The sequence below is a fragment of the Epinephelus fuscoguttatus genome, linkage group LG18 (assembly GCF_011397635.1).
Source record: "Epinephelus fuscoguttatus linkage group LG18, E.fuscoguttatus.final_Chr_v1".
Lineage (NCBI taxonomy): Eukaryota > Metazoa > Chordata > Actinopteri > Perciformes > Serranidae > Epinephelus > Epinephelus fuscoguttatus.
The window spans coordinates 901,989-921,309 of NC_064769.1; the positions used below are offsets into that span (position 1 = coordinate 901,989).

Sequence of the window (19,321 nt, forward strand, 5' to 3'; positions counted from 1 at the left end):
CAGTCAGATGTTCCAGGTCTTTGGTCCAAACCCGTTAAATATACAGAGGTTTATAAGAAGATACAGAAAACAATGAATACAGTTTAGAAACCAGACCACTTGTTTGACCTTGTACAAACAAAATAGAATGTAGTTGATGTGTTTTCAGTGGCTCATTCCATGGGACACCATATGCTTTTAGTGATGATCTTAATTGGAGGTACAGAAAAAAATGACGATCCAGGTAGGTCATAGCTAGCACGGATATCATTAAATGATCTAAGACCTTTCTCATTAGAAATATCTGCCAGTTTATGTACTCCTTTGCATGTCCAAGTAGATGATGAAAATGGTACTGGAGTGGCAAAAATTGGTGCCTGGGTTTGGGCCTAGAGGCTCCCGACCTTGTCCTCAACGTTGCTTCTCAGTTGTCCTCTGATGTCGATCTGGTACCTTGGATTCAGCTAAGTAAGGTCATTTGCTTAGAGAATTCAGCTGAAGCATAATGAGTGTTATATGTCATTAAGATGAAGTATTTGCTTGTTTTGTGATTAATTATGCACATGATCTGTTTGACCCCATTATGCGGTCCGTTCGTCCCTGCAGACAAGGTTATATTTTTCCTTACATGGCTTGATTTAGTTATCAAAGTTTCATTTTCTTAACAAAACATTCTAGTTCTCTTATAACTGCATGTTATTATAAAACAACTTCAAATCAAATCCTTAATCATTGATAAGTGTGTGTGCTTCCCCCGCCCCACCCAACAAAAATTCCAATGCTGTCTGGCTGCGCTGTAACGTAACCTCGTCCATAAAGTAGTAGTAGTATAGTACATTCGTAGTAGTAGTAAGTATACAGCCATGGTACTGACTCAGACAGTGACCTGTCTGAGCTTTCAGTGTGGGAAATAATTGTATGTCGAGCACACGTTTTAGTATCTCGTGCGCTCGATTTAGCATATCTCATGCGCACGAGATACTGTCTCATGCTCGAGTTAGCTTATCTTGTGCTTGAGTAACATTATCTCGTGCAGACGAGATAGTTTTTTTTTTTCTTTTTTGGGGACTTTAGGGGCTCCGTAGGATTCTGCTCTAGTTCTTAAAAGAGAATTTAATTTTATTTTAATGGATTCAATTTGTTTTTTCCCATATCCTTGAAAGCCCTTCTTTTGTTGGTCTTGTTCTAAAGAGTATAAAGTAGACTCATAATAATTAATTTGTTTTAATCTAAATTTATTAAGGTGAGAGGAATAGTCTTATACACCCTAATGTCACCCCAAAGAATCTGGGGGTCATTAGTTGACCTAGTATTTTCAGAGATAAAGAGTGTGAAGGCGTCTCTGAAGTAAATGCAAAACTCTGTTTCTGAGTAAAGTTGTATTAAAGCGCTGTTAATGGTGAATAAGCAAGGGTTAATATAAGCAACACGGCTATCTATGAAGTTTCTATGATGTGTACAGAAAGGTTGTGCTTAAGGACCACTAAAGCACCGCAGTTCTTAGAGTTAAGTGAGGCTGCAGCAGTGGTATAATAATGCTTGTTAGCGAAGCGATGACAATCCTGACAGATGAGATGGGATTCCTGAATATGCGCCACCTGAATTTCATGTCTCTCCAAAAAGTCTAAACAAGCAGCGTGTTTTATTGGACCATTCAGGCCGTTAATGTTCCAACTGGTCACAGTAATCGTAGTCATGTGGGTATAACAAAAAATATATTGCGCATTATAATTACCAAAAAGAAATAAATCAGTGATCTAACACCCCCCATAACCCAGTCGTCATATCCCAGATAACCCCACAAAACAAAAATAACTAACAAAGATAGCATATCGTATTATAAATCCCCAAATCCCTGACAGTCCTCAAAAGTGAACCATCGCCCACGCTTATACTACAACACTTGACACTGAGATAGCTGGCTCATCCAGGGCGGTCCACTGCTCCCAATTACAATTACAAGTAACGTAAAGGAAGTGTTTTCCAGCCGCATTTAACTGAATTTATCAACATAAATTATGCAACAGACAATTCACATGGCTGTACAAGGCTTATCTGTTCTGTGTAGAAAACATCAAAATCTAGGAGTCTTTCTTTAAGGACCAAATAGGCAGAGTTAAGTCATCAGAGCCCGAGAAAGACCACACATTGTAATGTCACAATGCTAGAGTAATAATAAAGATCTTGCCTCAGCGCCGCGGGATAGCTTGAGTTTTGCCAGATAAAGCAAAATGGTGGTGAAGCCTAGCTTTCTGGCTCTTTCCATGGCCTGGGCATATTCCCGTCATGTTTTAGCGGTGAAGTTGCTATAATCCGCGGCAAAGTGAAGTACCGAGTATTTCTTGTAAGCAGGATTCAATGAACAAAGTGGGCTGAGTGCCCTCCGTTTTTTCTGGTATGCCTGTTATCTGAATGTTGCACCTCCTGGATCTGTTCTTGAGGTCGTCAATTTTAATTTTGAGCTGATCATTCTCTTTTATAAGGCTAGACAACACAAATAACTAATCTGAGACAACTAGGATTTGCACCCAGGTTCATTGTGAACTCTGACTTATCCATCTGACTGTTAAGAAGCAGAAAATAACTTAATCTGCAGCATGTTAGTCTGGAGGTTTAAACTTGTGTCCTCTCACAGAGTTGGTGGTTGGAATTAAACTTTGATCTACGTTCAGACTGTTTACTTACACAGCACAGCTACACTCAAAGACAACTGAGCCTTCTACCAGCTTGTCAAACAGCATCAAACCATAAACCTTCTCCAGTCCGGACTGAATGGTGTCTTGCAGGGGTCAGCTTTGAAGACCACCAGCCAGTGGCTGCTTGCTACACTGCAGTTCAGCTCATGCATCATTTGAAGATAATTACAATCACGGCTGCTCTCAGCTTTCATTTTCGTTATGTTTGGTCTCGTCAACAAAAATGAAATATAGATTTCGTCTTCGTCTATTTTTAGCTCGTCATTGTCTCATTTTCGTCATGGAAAAAAGGTTGTTGATGAGGAATTTTCATTATTGTTTTCATCAGTTAGATTTACACTGTTCATAAAACACACTTCATTTAAACTTAACAGAAACAAAATGAAACTCAAAAAACTGTCTTGACTAGTCTTGTTAGTTGGGGTAGTTCACTGTTCCAACAATCACCAAGTCTGGTTTGGTCAAAAGGTACAGGTAAAGGTACTATTCCGAAAGTGTTCAGTGGAAAATTTGGCTTACAGGTCAAGCACTACATTTGTCCACTTAACCCTTCATCCTTTCCTGCCCAACGGATTCTAAAAGATAAACCATGTGTTAAACAAACCCTGCAGGATTGGAGCTTAGTTTCAAGCAGCTAAAGGGTCTTTAATTTCAGTCATGCACAAGCTGAGTGTTGGCGTTTGTATGTGTGTGCAGGGGGCTCAGGAACGTATTGACAGCCTTCGTCGAGCTAATGTGATTCATGAGAAGCAGCCAGTGGTCTCTTTGGAAAACTTCATTGCTGAGCTCTTTCCTGACAAGTAAGAAGACCTCTGACACCGCACGACATGATTCAGCCAAAGAGGACATGTTCCTGGATCAACATCCCATATTGGAACAACTTTTTTTTAATTAGATACTTTATTCAACAAATCAATGTACAAAAGTGCCAGGTATAAAACCAGAACACAACAATACATGAGAGCTGAAAATATCAATTGCAATGAAAGATGAGTGACATTCTATTAAAGATGAAAATTAAATAGTTATAACAGCAATACATTCATATTTAGAAATCTTAAAATGAAGTAAGAAAGGACATTAGAAAAAAACAAAAGCAAAACACAAACAGTTCAATTCACATCAGGGGGTTTCCTAATTTTTTGGTAATATTCTAAAAACCTGTTACTTTTTTCTTGCAACAACATTGGGATCAACCAATCACAGCCCTCTGACATGATCAGTGTGTTGCTCCTGTGCTTTTTTTTTTCAAAATTCCTTTGTGCTTCTTTAGAACTAAGCTAAGTTTAGTTAGTACAAGTGAAAAAAAAATCCTCAGTAACATTTCACTTAATCCTTGTGAGCTGCTGCAGGGTTAGCGAATTAGCTTGCTAACTAGGAAGACTATGCTAACAAGTAAGGATGCCATATGCTGGAATATTAGCAAGTTTGCTGTCTAATTAGGTAGGCTATGCTTATGAGTAAGCTTGCCAATAGGCTAGAACATTGGTGAGCAACCTTTCTTTCTAGGTTGGCCATACTGACAAGTAAGCCTGACCATCACTGCCATGCTGATCCTGGATAATCTGTGTAAATTGATCCAGGACCATAATCCCAGGTTAACATAGTGATGATGGTCCTGGATAATCTGTGTAAATTGATCCAGGACCATCATCACTATGTTAACCTGGGATTATTTGTATATGTTGATCCTGGACCATCATTGTCATGTTGATCTTGGCTAGGAGAGCTTACATTGATCCCGGACCATCACTGCCATGTTGCCATCCTCTGTCAACATAAACAAATGATTCACAGTCAATGGCAATGATGGTCCTGGATTAACAAAACAAATCTATCCAGGATCAACATGGTGATGATGGCCCTGGGCCAACATGAAATAGGGCAGTGGTGGTCCAGGATCAACATTAGCACTACAGTCTTGCAAAAAAAAAAAAAAGTTTTGCATAAGGTATAAAAACAGAGGGAAAGTGTGTTAAACACATTAACTTTCAATCAATCAATCAATTTTATTTATAAAGCCCATTATCACAAATCACAATTTGCCTCAGAGGGCTTTACAGCATTCGACATCCCTCTGTCCTTAGGACCCTCGCAGCGGATAAGGAAAAACTCCCCCCAAAAAAACCTTTAACAGGGGAAAGAAAATGGTAGAAACCTCAGCAAGAGCAACTGAGGGGGGATCCCTCTTCCAGGATGGACAGGCGTGCAATAGATGTCGTAATCCATGTGACACAATAAGACAGAAAGATTGACAGGGACAGAGAAAGATGCAGGACAGACGGTAACAGTAGCTTACAACATTAATTGAAGTAATAATGTTATAATGATAATTATGGCTATTGTGGTACAACATGTTGAAAGTATATATTAATATCTGATAGTATACATATGTGACAGTAATCATCTGTGTATAATAACAGTAGAAGTATGACTAATGATAACAGCAGCAGGAGGCATCAGGCAGGACCACGGCAGCAGCACAACCACACACGTCACACTATCAGGCAAAACACACCGGCGGCGTCATATGATGGCGGTGTCATTGACGCGAGTCAATGGCGCCCCCAACACACACAAAAAGCGTCACGCTGTCAACCAGATTTCTATTGCACACTCCAGTCCGCTAGGCTGGGAAGTACAAAATAGCGCTTTTTCAAGGGCGGCGACGCTGGACAAATAGGACAATAGCGTAAAGCGCCGCGGTGCAGCACGTCGACACGCGTCGAGCCGCCACCGGTGACTGATTTGGTCTGAATATTGTCGCCGTTTCGCTGCGTCTCTGCTCTCTGCGGGGCTGAGCCCTCAGTGTGTGCAGCGCAGCAGAGACAGACAGCGGAGTTATATAAACTTGTTATGTTACTGTAAGTGCCGTAAAATCTTCGCGAATTAAAAAGCCAAGAAGAGTAATTTATCAATGAGATCCGTGCAAAAGATGGACAGACTCCAAATGAGGAAAAATATGCCGTAAAAAGTGGAATTTGCATCACAACGATATAAACGATAGAGCAAAATATGAAACAATAGACATTTTTCTCATCACACGATATATATCGTCATATCCCACAGCCCTAATTATGTTCAGTGTAACTAAGTGTTTTGTTCAGTTGTATTAACTTCAATTTTTAAAACTTAACTTGGAAGGAATTTTGAAAGAAGCACTGGAGCAGCACACTGATGATATCAGAGGGCTGTGATTGGTTGATGCCAATGTTTATCTCGGATCAGTATGGGAGGTTGATCCAGGAACATGTCCTACTTGACTAAATCACATTGTGCCTCTGACACCAGCACACACACACAGATGGATAGATAGATGGATAGATACTTTTTATATACACATACATATACACTAAGAGTTGAAACTCTGTGTGTGTGTGTGTGTGTGTGTGTGTGTGTGTGTGTGTGTGTGTGTGGCAGATGAAGTGAATAACATTGATCATCTCGTTACAATGCAATGTTCTGCTGGGAGACCTTGGATTCTGGCATTCATGATTTAGGCAAATTGTGATTTGTGATATTGGGCTTTATAAATAAAATTGATTGATTGAATGAACATGGATGCCACCTGATGCGCTCAACCCACCCAAACACCGTTGCAGACCAGGTATCAAGAAATGTGACAGAGAGCTAAAGGTGTTGACCTGGCCTCCTAATTTCCCAGATCCCAATGTGATCAGGCATTTGTGGGATGCCATGAGGGGGTGTATTTGGTCTGCAGCGGTGTCCCGGTGGATGGGGTGCATCAAGTGGCATCCACGTGAATGCCGGGACCTGTACATTTTCAGAATCCTTTCATTGTCTCCAGGTGGTTTGACATTGGCTGTTTGATCCTGGAGGACCCTGGTCATAACATCCGCATTGAGGTCTTCACTCAGGCAACCCCTGTGGCTCTAGAGCACATCCAGCAGGTACAAATATATATTATATAATACCATTGTGTGACAAAAGTTAAAGTTATGAGAATAGAGTGAAGGTGCCAATATGCTTCTCCAAAAGTGCTTCTCAGATCATCATTCTACCCTCTTTTTTTCTTATATAGCCCAGCCCTGATAATAAAGGAGTGTTTTTTACCTTTGTCTCATAAAATTATTTCTCAAAAACTACAATAATTTCAAATAAAGTTAAAGCTGCAAGCAGCAATGAATGGGCCCATGCACCTTCTTACAACCATGAAGCGCTGGAAGGACACCAGCTGAAGCAGCGATTCGTTTCTGTAAAAGTCAGACGCTGCATGCAGGATTGAGATGGTATATCTTTCATAGTGTGGGAGCTGGAATGGCGTATTTAACAGTTAGTACAACTTCCTGTTTCAACTATGGGGGGCTGACGAACATACTAATTATAAGTCATGTTGTTGTAGATCAGTTGTAGACCCCACCTTGTAAATTTCATGTAAACAAAAAATTAATTGTCTGAAAATACGTACTTCCTGTTGCCAGAAGGTGGCGCAATCACCATGACACCTAATTTGCATGCCTTATAAAGCATGTGGAGTTTGGGGCAGATTGGACCATGTATGCTGGAGTTACAACCCACTTCCTGTATGATGGCGAAACATTGACATTTGACACCTCGCCACAGTCACACAGTTTGATGAAAACTCGAACTTTAAGCAACTTTTGATGTCCAAAGTCTGTAGATGGGACCAACCAACTTTGAAGTCAATCAGGTCAAATCTGAAGGAGGAGTTTGTGCTGCTTTGTTGAAATTTTCTAGGGGGTGCTACCGAGTCCTTTTGGCACATCAAAGGAAAAAAAAATCAGATTATCAGTTAATAAATGTTATAACACATTGTAGGACTTCTGATGAGTGTGCCAAGTTTTGTGAGTTTTAAAGCATCCCTTGCCCCTCAAAAACAACTTCCTGTTTCATGGCGAATACTGCGGCACCACAGTGATGGCGTTAAATGAAAACTCAAAATTTTAATTTCTAGGTATCATCAAGGTTTTAGGACTTTCGATTAGCATATTGGAGGTGGGTCTGATTAATCCCTGATTAATCCCTTTGTAGATGTCCTTGGGCCATGACTGTTATTATATGTGTGATATTTTGCAGAGATCTGACCATGTCATGTCACTTTATGTTGTCTTGTCAAAACATCGAAATTCGCCACGCCACCATAGTGTCAAAAAAGTCTCAGTTTTCACAATAAAACATCATCAAGGTCTCATGGCTGTTTTGGCCAACTTTCAGGTAGGGATGCACCGATCCACATTTTTTCACTTCTGATCTGATCCCGATACCTGAATTTGGATATCTGCCGATACCAATACTATTCCGATACCAGAGCTCTGTTTGCTTTAATATTATTATTATCATTATTGTTGATTTTATATGAGGCTGTAATAAACTCCTCTCTACAGGCAAGTATGATATGTACGTATGTATGTAACTTGAGGTAAGTATAAGGTCAGAAAAGCAGGAAATCCTGTTCACAGGAAAAATCCCATCCTGAAAACAAATATGCAACTGTAAGGGTTTCAAATTGATTGTCAATATTTATTGAATTCCAAGACAGTGTTAAACTACTAGTGCAATATACACTATCAAGAAACAAAAAGTACCTGTCATATTAATCTGAACAGCACAGATACAAATCAAGTAGACACTACTATGTAGTAGTGTTGTCACGGTACCAAAATTGGGACCCAGGGTACGATACCAGTGAAAGTATCATGGTTCTGAGTAGTATCATGACAGCGAAAATGAGGCAGATGTGCCTTTTGTCATTTATAAAAAGATCACTTTTCTATAATACATCAATGATATTTCGATGGAATAAATTACCTATTGACTTTTTCATACTTCAAAAACGGCATCAATAAGTGATTAACATAGGGGTATCAAAATAAAATAAATAAATAAAATAAAAATCAACCAGCCACCCACCTCCCCTGACAGTCCCTTCATAAGTAACGAACAGTCCCTAAAGTGCAGTGAGGTTTATGGGCCGTTACCTGCCACAAAGAGAGAAATGTGAACAGCTCGTTTCTCCTCTGACACGTCACATACCTGTGTGTCGCCACAGTTCGACTGTTCAGGTACTTTTGGGCAGTCATGACGCCAAGAAGAGGATATTATTGGACCTGGAATCGGACTTCTCTGTCGCTGGTAAGCCGTTCTTGTGCTGCGCAGCACTACGCCAGGGCCACACTGCCAACAAAGTGCTGCAAAGCGCAGCTCACTGAAATTCTCGCACGAGACCGTTCACATCAGACGCGCATTTCTCCACGCCGGTCGACAAGCGCTTCTGCTCCCAGCTGTTGTCTCCGTCACATTTGGGGCTGTTTTTCCATCATGGGTATCTCTCTCTGTTTGTGTGTGAAATTTGTTTTATTCTGAAAATTGGCTGGATGCTGTTGTTGTTCCTTTGTTTGACTTCCTGCCCGGCTTGACACATTCGCTCGCGGCTCGCGCAGAAAATAGACCAGATGCCGTGCTGGCCGCGGAGCTGTGCAGCCGGTGTGGATGACACAATCGGTTAACATGGGTGCCGAAAGGAAACTGACTTCGCTTCGAGGCTATTCGCAGCGCTTCTGCGTCCGGTGTGGCCGTGGCGCTATGAGCTCGTGGATCGGAAATTTCCGCAGGTGGATTGGAAATTTCCAATCCGTGAATTACGTTGGTATCGGAACCCGATACCGATAGTGGATCGGATCGGCCCCATCCCTACTTTTAGGTGGGTCTGGTGAACGTTGTAAGAGATGTACATCAAAGTATGAAACATGTCATTTCCTGTTGCCAGTAGGGGGCACTGTTATAGGTGGCACTATTTTTTGGCATGTAGATGTGTTCAGGGCAGGACTGTCACCAATCATTTGAATTTTGGGACAGATAGGACCATGTATGCTCGAGTTACAAACCATTTCCTGTGTTTGAAGCCTTGCCACACTGTTTGATGAAAATGCAACTTTTCATCTTAAAGGTCTTTCCATGTGGCAGACCAACTTTGAAGTCAATCGAATTAAATCTCTAGGAGGAGTTAGTTTATGTACGATCCCTGGAAATGGCCAAAAATGCACAACATTTACACCTTTAATTCAAAATGGCCAAATTCCTGTTGGGTTTAGGGTATGGCTCCAAGAGACTTTTTTGTACAGCTTGGAGTGTTAAATGTGTCTACCAACTTTTGTTGGTGAAACCAGCTTTGGGGGCTGTTTTGTAGAAATTTTGTAGGGGGCACTATTGAGCCATTTTTTTGTGTACAAAGTTTTACGAGTTTTTGGGTATGTTACACCCCCCCAAAAATTAAGAATAATAATTTAAGCTGCAAGCAACGATGAATGGGCCATTGCACCTCTGTGCAATGGCTTGTCCTTCACTACCTGTCAGCTGAGTGTTATATATATAATATATAGCTATAGTGCTGGAATGACCTGTTTCACAATTTGTAACATTTCCTCTTTACACTAGGGGGAGCTGGAGAAGGCACTAATGCTACGTCATGCTTTTATACACCAAATATAGACACAGCATGGAAATTTCAGGTAAATCAAATAAGTGTCTGAAAATTCAATTCAATTCAGTTCAATTCAATTTTATTTATAAAGCCCAATATCACAAATCACAATTTGCCTCACAGGGCTTTACAGCATACGACATCCCTCTGTCTTTATGACCCTCGCAGCAGATAAGGAAAAACTCCCCCCAAAAAAACCCTTTAACGGGGGAAAAAAAACGGTAGAAACCTCAGGAAGAGCAACTGAGGAGGGATCCCTCTTCCAGGACGGACAGACGTGCAATAGATGTCGTACAGAACAGATCAGCATAACAAATTAACAGTAATCCACATGACACAATGAGACAGAGAGAGAGAGAGAGAGAGAGAGAGACAGATGCAGGTAATGACAGTAGCTTACAACAACATTATTGAAAGTAATAATATTATAGTTATAGTTCTGGCTACTGCGGTACAATATGTTGAAAGTATGTATTAATATCTGGCAGTATACAAGTGTGGCAATAGTCATATGTGTATAATAACAGTAGAAGTATGACTAATGACTAATGATGGCAGCAGCAGCAGGAGGCATCTGGCAGGACCACGGCAGCAGCACAACCACACACGTCACGCTGTCCAGGCACCGCTGCGATATGAGTTAATCTGAGAGACAGTGGAGCACAAAGGCTCCGAAGAAGAAGCCGAGTTAGTGACATCCAGAATGGCTGAGTTAGCAAGATGCAGTAATAGAATACGAGAGAGAGAGACAGAGAGAGAGAAGGAGAAGGAGAAGGAGAGAAGGTGCCCGGTGTATTATAGGGGGTCCTCCGGCAGACTAGGCCTAAGTCAGCCTAACTAGGGGCTGGTACAGGGCAAGCCTGAGCCAGCCCTAACTATAAGCTTTATCAAAGAGGAAAGTCTTAAGTCTAGTCTTAAATGTGAAGACGGTGTCTGCCTCCCGGACCGTAACAGGAAGATGATTCCACAGGAGAGGAGCCTGATAGCTAAAGGCTCTGGCTCCTGATCTACTTTTGGAGAAAAGACATACTTCCTCTTGCCAGTAGGTGGCGCTATGTGTAATACTGAATATTGTCATATAGATGTGTTCAGAGCTGGACTGTCATCAATCCTGTGAAGTTTGGGGAAGATTGGACAATGTATGCTGGAATTACGAACCTCTTCCTATTTCAGCTCCTCCCCCCACCTCATCACCCCCACCCCCCAGCACACAGCCCCCCTGCTCCAGCTTGTCCTTCACTACCTGTCAGGTGAGAGATCAGCTGAGGAGGATAAAGACGAGGAAGGCTGCGGGTCCAGATGGCATCAGCTCCAGGCTCCTGAAGTCCTGCACAGACCAACTGTGCGGGATAGTTGAAACCATCTTCAACCTGAGCCTGAGGCTGGGGAGAGTACCACAGCTGTGGAAGACATCCTGCGTGGTACCTGTGCCCAAGACTCCACACCCCAAGGACTTCAGCAGCTTCAGACCGGTGGCATTAACATCGCACCTCATGAAGACTCTGGAGCGCCTGGTCCTGTCTCGTCTCCGCCCCGCAGTAGGCCCTTCAATGGACCCGCTGCAGTTTGCCTACCAGCCTGGCATTGGGGTGGACGACGCCGTCATCTTCCTCCTGCATAGAGCTCTTTCTCACCTGGAGAAGCCTGGAAGCTCTGTGAGAATCATGTTCTTTGATTTCTCCAGCGCTTTCAACACCATACAGCCTGCGCTTCTGAGGGACAAACTGGAGCACATAGGGGTGGCTAATCACCTCACATCCTGGATCCTGGACTACCTCACGGACCAGCCGCAGTATGTCAGGACCCAGGATTGTGTATCGGACTTGGTTGTCTGCAGTGCATGGGGCCCCGCAGGGGACAGTGCTGGCACCGTTCCTCTTCACCCTCTACACTGCAGACTTTTCATACGACACCCCCACCTGCCATCTGCAGAAGTTCTCTGACGACTCTGCCATAGTCGGCCTCATCACAGATGGGGATGACAGGGAGTACAGAAAATTGAACCAGGACTTTGTGGGCTGGTGCCTGAGGAACCACCTACAGATCAACGCGGGGAAAACCAAAGAGCTGATGGTGGATTTCCGCAGGCGCAGACTCCTCCCCCCAACACCGGTGAACATCCAGGGAAAGGACACTGAGATGGTGACATCTTATAAGTACCTGGGTGTTCATCTTAACAATTAACTGGACTGGACTAATCACATAACAGCACTGTACAGGAAAGGCCAAAGCAGACTCTACCTGCTGAGGTGGCTCAGGTCTTTTGGAGTACAGCCAAGCTGTCATCTCTGAGGACTAATGACTCCCATCCTCTGCAGGAGGAGATAAAAGCTCTGGAGAGCTCCTTCAGTGATAGACTGATTCACCCAAAGTGTGTGAAGGAACGCTATCGCAGGTCCTTCCTGCCTGCTGCTGTCAGGCTACATAACCAGCACTGCTCACAGTAGACTGCACCATGGACACTTTATTGACACTATGGACACTTTATGGACACCACAGCTGTCTGCTGTTTTGCACATACAATCACTTGCACGAGATGTGCTCCCTTTATCCACTGCTCATTTTCATTCACTGCTGCTCATTATTATCCACTTTCTATTATTTTCATTATTATTATTATTGTGATTGTTATTTATCGCCGGCTCTTGGATTTTGTACTTATTTGCATGCCTAGTTATTTAAGTTTTTTAAGTCTAATTTTGAAATCTTTAATCTGACTCTTTTTTCTTGACTGCTGTAACACTGGAATTTCTCAATTATGGGATCAATAAAGGTGTATCTTATCTTATCTTATCTTATCTTATCTTATCTTATCTTATCTTATCTTATCTGTGAGTGTTTGGTTGCTAAGAAGACTGTTAAGAGTGGGTCAGCTCGATCTTACAACTCCTTCTTTGTGAAAGATCTTCTTAAGCTAAGTGTGAATCTGGGAAACACATTTTTCTTTCATGGGAGGCTTAAGAGCGTTCTTACTGTACATTCACACCAAAAGTTGCCAGAGCTGCAAAATAGCTGAATTCGCTCTAGCAGCGCCGCTGGTAAAATATTTGTGGCAGCGAAAGCAGCTCAAGTTGCTCATGACCTCAAATTCTGAATGTTCGATTATGTTTCTCAATTTAAAGGAGCCGCAAAGCAGGTTACTGGCTGGAGCACAGAAATGTGACTTCGTACAGAGTACAGAAATTTTCACGTTTGGACAATGAAAACAGAATGAAAAGTCGAAATAGGTCTGACATTAAACACACAAAGCCTGTGTTGCGTTCAGGCGTTGTCACATAAATAACAAATTCCAGTACTTGAATACACAATATGAGCAACATTTTTTGTTACCCCCCCAAAAGCTGTAAACCTACGGGAAACACTGTCAATGGTTTCGAGTGCCTACAGTGTGATTAGTTAAACTGGTGGTAACGATAGCAAATGAATTGCATTCCCGCTAATAACAAGCGTTCCAGAACACAAAGAAATTGTATAAGTACGTGCGCTTGTCCACACTTGTGTATCGATTCAACATGGAAGAAAACACTCTTGTAATTTGTGCTGCTGTGTGGTAGCCTACCTGCGCCGCCGTCGGGTCTGGGTTCACGATATCCTCCGGGGCTGTGAACAGCACGGGGAATATCATCGGCTGGTGCGGGAGCTGCGGCTGAATGGGGAGAGGTTCCAGCTCTACTTCAGGCTAAACATAAATCAGTTTGACAGCTTGCTGCTTGTTTAAAGTAGGAACGAATGTGTGGTAGGAACTAAAAGTTTCTGAGGATGTTCTCTGGGTTCAACACAAGTGATGGACCCTTTGAAGGAGTTACCCTTCTACGAGGCAGATTTAGAAGCCACACCAGTGAAGTAGCCTAAGTCTAGGGCTCAGAGAAGCCAAGTTTTGGTGACAGCTAAGACACAGCATGAGGAAGTCACACAACCAAGCCAGCCTTTTGACTTTGACATTCCATCTGATATGGCAGCATTGCAGAGGGCTGACCCATCACTAACATCATGGTTTGAGAAGGTTACAGAGATTGAGGGTGAGAGTCAGGGTACAGCAGGCTGCTTAGCTGATTTCAGCTATGTCATTAAAAACTGCATTCTGTATCAGCGTCAAGGTGATGTTATGGCCCTAGCTTTACCTCAGAGCCTAACTGAGAAGGTCATGAGCTAGGTCATTCCATCCCATGGTCAGGCCATCTAGCTTTCCAGAAATCATTGAGTAGAATCTCCAGGAGATTTGTGTGGCCAGGAATGTACACTCAAGTTAAATTAAAAAATTAGATTTTTGTTCCTCCTGTGAGACATGCCAACTCACCTCACCTAGGGGAGTAGCCCGTTACAGCCATTACCACTGATAGAAACTCCTTTTGACAGGATAGGGATGGATGTAGTAGGCCCTCTGGAATGAAGTAGCACTGGTAATAGGTACATCTCAGTGATTTGTGACTATGCCATGCCTTATCCAGAAGCCTTTCCCCTAAGATCTATAAAGGCCAGGTGGGTTGCAGATTGTCTCATACAGCTCTTCTCCAGGGTGGGCATACCTAGGGAGGTACTTACAGACTGTGGCACAAACTTTCTGTCCAGACTTATGCAGCAGGTATACAAGTTGCTCGGTGATAAGGGTATTAAGACCACCCTATACCATCCCCAGATGGACGGGCTGGTGGAATGTTTCAACCAGACCCTGAAAAACATGCTGCGGAAGTTTGTGTCCCACACAGGCTCAGACTGGGATCAGTGGCTGCCATACCTGCTGTTTGCCTACCGGGAGGTTCCCCAGGCCTTGACAGGATTCTCGCCCTTCGAACTTTTCTATGGGCAAGGTGAGGGGACCACTGTACCTGTTGAGAGAGCATTGGGAGAGCCCACCAGCGGAGCAGGACAATGTGGTCATCTATGCTTTGAAAATGAGAGAGAGACTTGGCGAGATGACTGCTCTAGTCCAAGAGCACATGAAAGCTGCACAGGCTTACCAGAAGACGTGGTACAACAGGAAGGCCAGGGAAGGAACTTTCCAACCAGGCCAGCAGGTGTTGCTACTCCTCCCTACCAGTGACAGCAAGCTGTTAGCAAGGTGGCAGGGGCCAAACAAAATCACCAGACAGCTGAGTAAGGTCACCTATGAACTTTTTTATGCCAGAGAAACAAAAGAAACGTGAGCATTTCCACATTAACCTGCTGAAAGAGTTCCAGGTGCCTTCGCAATCAAGTCAGCAGCTGCCTGTTCTGCAGCCACAGCAGCCACCAGTCCGCCAGCAGCTCTTCATCTGTGCCACTGATGGATCTGACGATGAGAGGGAGCAGTCATTCCCCACTACTGACACAGAGACTGGTTCAGCAGATGTGTCTCACCTTAAGCCAGACCAGCAGAGGGAGATAAAGGCACTGTTGGACCCAGAGCTCTTTCAAATAAGGCCAGGTTTCACAACCCTTGTCAAGCACAAAATCCATCTGAAGCCTGATGCCATCTCTCGCCGCAAGAGCTACAGGATTCCTGAGTGTCTGGTCCCGCAGCTGAGAACAGAAATTGAGTTGACGCTGGAGATGGGCATCATTGAAGAGTCGTCGAGTGAGTGGTGCAGCCCAGTGTTGTTGGTCCCCAAGAATAACGGTTCGCTGAGACTGTGCATTGACTTCAGGTACCTTAATGCAGTTTCAAAGTTTGAGTCCTATCCCACGCCAAGGATTGATGAGCTGCTGGAGAGAGTGGGAAAAGCAAAGTACATCACAATGCTTGGCTTCAGTAAAGGTTACTGGCAGCTAGCCCTGGCAGCAGAATCCAGGGAACTGATAGCCTTCAGAACACCCTATGGCAGCTTCCAGTTCAGGGTCATGCCTTTTGGTCTCCAGGGGGCACCAGCAACCTTCCAGAGGCTGATTGTCCAGCTTCTGAGAGAGGTGCCACAGTTCGCAGCAGCTTATCTGGATGACATTGTGATCTACAGCCGGACCTGGAAACAACACCTGGCACACATCTGGCGGGTCCTTCGCCTGATTAAAGATGCTGGCCTAACCATTAACCCAGGCAAGTCTGTTTTTGCCCAGAAGCAGGTGGAGTACCTTGGCCACATGGTTAGTCAGGGAGTGGTCAAGCCTCGACTGCTTGGCCATCCTGGGCGGACACACCAAACTGACATCAAAGAACTAGCGGCGACGAAAGCCAACCATTGCATCGTCTGTGTCAGTTGCATTTGAACACACCACACGGACTACATCCGATGGCCAAGTGGCACGTACGTTCTGCACCTGCGTGAGAGAGAGCGGAGTGTTAGAGTGGTACATCCTGACAGCCTATCTGTGCAGCCAAGTACCGCATCACCTCCACGGACTATTACATTCAGTCGGTCCCGGTGTTTCCTCCGCAGGCTCCACTTCACTCAGCTTCACTCAGCTGCCCGATAATCCCGCTGCTTCTTCCCACTTTAACCTGAATAACAAACTAGGGCTCGGTGCTCCGGTTGGATCCAAAGGGAGAGCCGGGGCTAGCTCAGAGACTAGCGGAGGCTAACTGGCTGTGCGTCCCTCCGTCATGCCGCGGCTAACGCTCCTCTACACATTAAAATTCACCTCATATCACACGTTTATTATAGATCCACTTCATAAAAATTCAAATGTGGCAGTGTTATTTATATTTGTGCCAGTGAGCCGGAACTTTTCTATAAACACTTTTTGATTGCAAAAGAGGTCACCTTAAATCTCAAATACCTGCTCAGTATTTCATTAGCGCTGTCACACTATCACATTCCCCACCGCCGGAGTGCAGAGGAGAGGGTCGGGGTCAGACTGTATGCTGCTGACACTTCCAGCTGTGGAGAGCACCATGCACAGCTGGATGATGCCAGGCTGTGGCAAGTGATAGGATTCAGGAACGTCTGGCTTTACCCAATCACCTCAACCATTGCCGTACTGCACTTCTCACCCAGCACCACTTGCACAGATCTCAAGGTGCAATTCTTTTGTTTTGGCCTCCACCTTTAGGTTTGACCTTTTTTAAAAAAAAAAAAAAAAAAAAAAAAGGAAAGTCAGGTGGTGTCCTGCTTGCTGAACTCACTGCATTAACAGCAGCAGTAACATGTTTCTACTCGCTGCCTTTTTTTCAGTTTGTGACTCCACTGCCCACCAAAAAATAGGTTATGTGCTCTCTGACCTTCAGCTCACCAAAAAGCAACAGTGATTTCTGCATCAGGCTTATGCGTTTTTCTTGGTTTTCCTCTCAGTCGTTGCCATGATTTACCGCAAAGAACCATTGATCAGTTGGCTCATGTCTATGCATCAGCATTAATGAGGTGCTTTGCATTGACCCTTTATGGTTGAATGTTGGCGTGTAGAGAGCGGGATATGAGGCTGGTCCATGTGCAGACAATTTCAAGTTGATTTGGGATTTATAAAAAGAAACTGCATACTGGCAGGTGTACATACAGTTTTATAATTCAGAATATTGTTTGGCCTACTTAAATTTCCTCATTTGTATGTACGCAAACAGATAGTGTGGATTCTCTGCAGAGTTTTATAAATGAAGCCCCAGAGCTGTGCACACGGCTCTGCCGCAGATGAGTAGGCCTTTCTGTGTGTGGGGTGTTTGTTTGTTGTTGTTTTTTTTTTGTGTGTGTGTGTGTGTGTTACACTCAACATCACCAACAGGCCAGAAGACAACTTAGTAAACAGTAAAAAGTAACATGGAGCCCTGTGAAAACTTAACAGTGGTTTCTTCTATCTTACTTATTTAGTCTTTTTTTTTTTTTTTCAGATTCCGTGCAGATTAATTTGGAACGATGTTTTAGCACTACTTGGACGGAAACAGATAGTATTTTTTTGGTGGCGTGCTATTGTATCTCCCCGATTAAGGGGCTACAATTAGCAATAACAAAGGCAATGTCCATGCTGCAGTGACTGCAGGTTCAATTCCAGCCTGCAGCCCTTTGCTGCATGTCATCCCCTCTGTCTCTCCCTTTCACACTTAAATACTGTCAAATAAAGGCAAAAAGACAATTTATATTTCTTTTTCATTGTTAGAATTCTTTAAAAATGCAGTTGAGCATTCACCTGAGCGTTGTGTTTCCATCACTACCAACCAGAGCTGGGGCCGATGAATATTTGTGTTGGGAACATAAATTAGGTCTCACACAGCGACACCAGTTATGTTGGGAACATAAATTAGAGGGTGTCACACGGAGGCACCAATAAAGTTGTAAACTGGAAATTTGGAAATAATTAATAATTATTAATAATAATTAATAATTATGTTAAATAATGTGACTTAATTAACATTAAATCACCTCGTGGGGCACCATTCCCGTAAAGGGGAAAGGGGGATAGCCAGTTAAAGATATCAGTCTCATAAAATACGATAAACTATTAGTTTGGAGTTTTGATTAATAATTAAATTAATGACAGTAACCAAAATTAACAGTAAAGACTGAAGGATTTCGGAGTTCTTAATGCAGCAGAGGTTGACTATTCATTCACCCTTGTGCAACATTAAACAGACAGCAGGTATGATTCCAAAGAATTATATGTATTCACAAACTAGCAAAGCAAAGCAAAACACACAAATTCTCAAATTCTAACTAACTATATATGAGCCTGGCGGGCTCACGGCTCCGGCTCACGGAGAAGAGTAAGGACGTAAGCGTGGCAGCCATCTAGTGCTAACTTAACAGGAAAGCAGGGAAATAGCTAAACACAGCAGAGACTGAGAGTGAGTGAAAGACATCGCTAACTGCTAAACTAAGTTGGCTGTTTAGGTTTTATTTCCTCGCCCCTGTGGCGAGTGAATCTGCCTGTAGTGAAACTGGGGCTAACCGGTGCTTCTTCCTCATGCTCCACTTCACTCAGTTGCCAGCACAGCCAATTAGCCCCCGCTAGCCTCCCAGCTAGCGGGGGCTAACCAGTGCTTCCTCCTCAGGCTCCACTTCACTCAGCTGCCAGCACAGCCAGTTAGCCTCCGCTAGCTCCCCAGCTAACGTTAGCCCCAACTCTCCGTTTGGATCCAACCGGAGCACCAAGCCCTGGTTTGTTATTCAGGTTAATGTAGGAAGAAGCAGCGGGATTATCGGGCAGCTGAGTGAAGTGGAGCCTGCAGAAGAAACACCGGGACCGTCTGGATGTAATAGTCCGTGGAGATGCTGCGGTGCTCAACTGCACAGAAGAGGTGAGTGGGGTGGGAGGTGGAGAGCAGAGGTAGAGGGAAGCATTGTTT

At 43.6% G+C, this 19,321-nt stretch overlaps 1 protein-coding gene across 5 annotated transcripts in view; it reads left to right on the top strand.

Annotated features, from left to right (window-relative positions):
* Positions 1–19,321, top strand: part of prrc1 (proline-rich coiled-coil 1) — a 68,050-nt gene that overhangs the window by 46,440 nt on the left and 2,289 nt on the right. For 3 of the 5 annotated variants that reach the window (XM_049604085.1, XM_049604084.1, XM_049604086.1), the window contains 2 exons: positions 3,372–3,475; positions 6,484–6,586. The exons of 1 other annotated variant lie outside the window; for it this stretch is intronic. In XM_049604085.1, coding sequence (XP_049460042.1) covers positions 3,372–3,475; positions 6,484–6,586 — 207 coding nt within the window. Of the gene's footprint in view, positions 1–3,371; positions 3,476–6,483; positions 6,587–13,862; positions 19,274–19,321 lie in introns of those variants that run through there. One more of the 5 variants, XR_007451703.1, reaches the window with a different exon arrangement.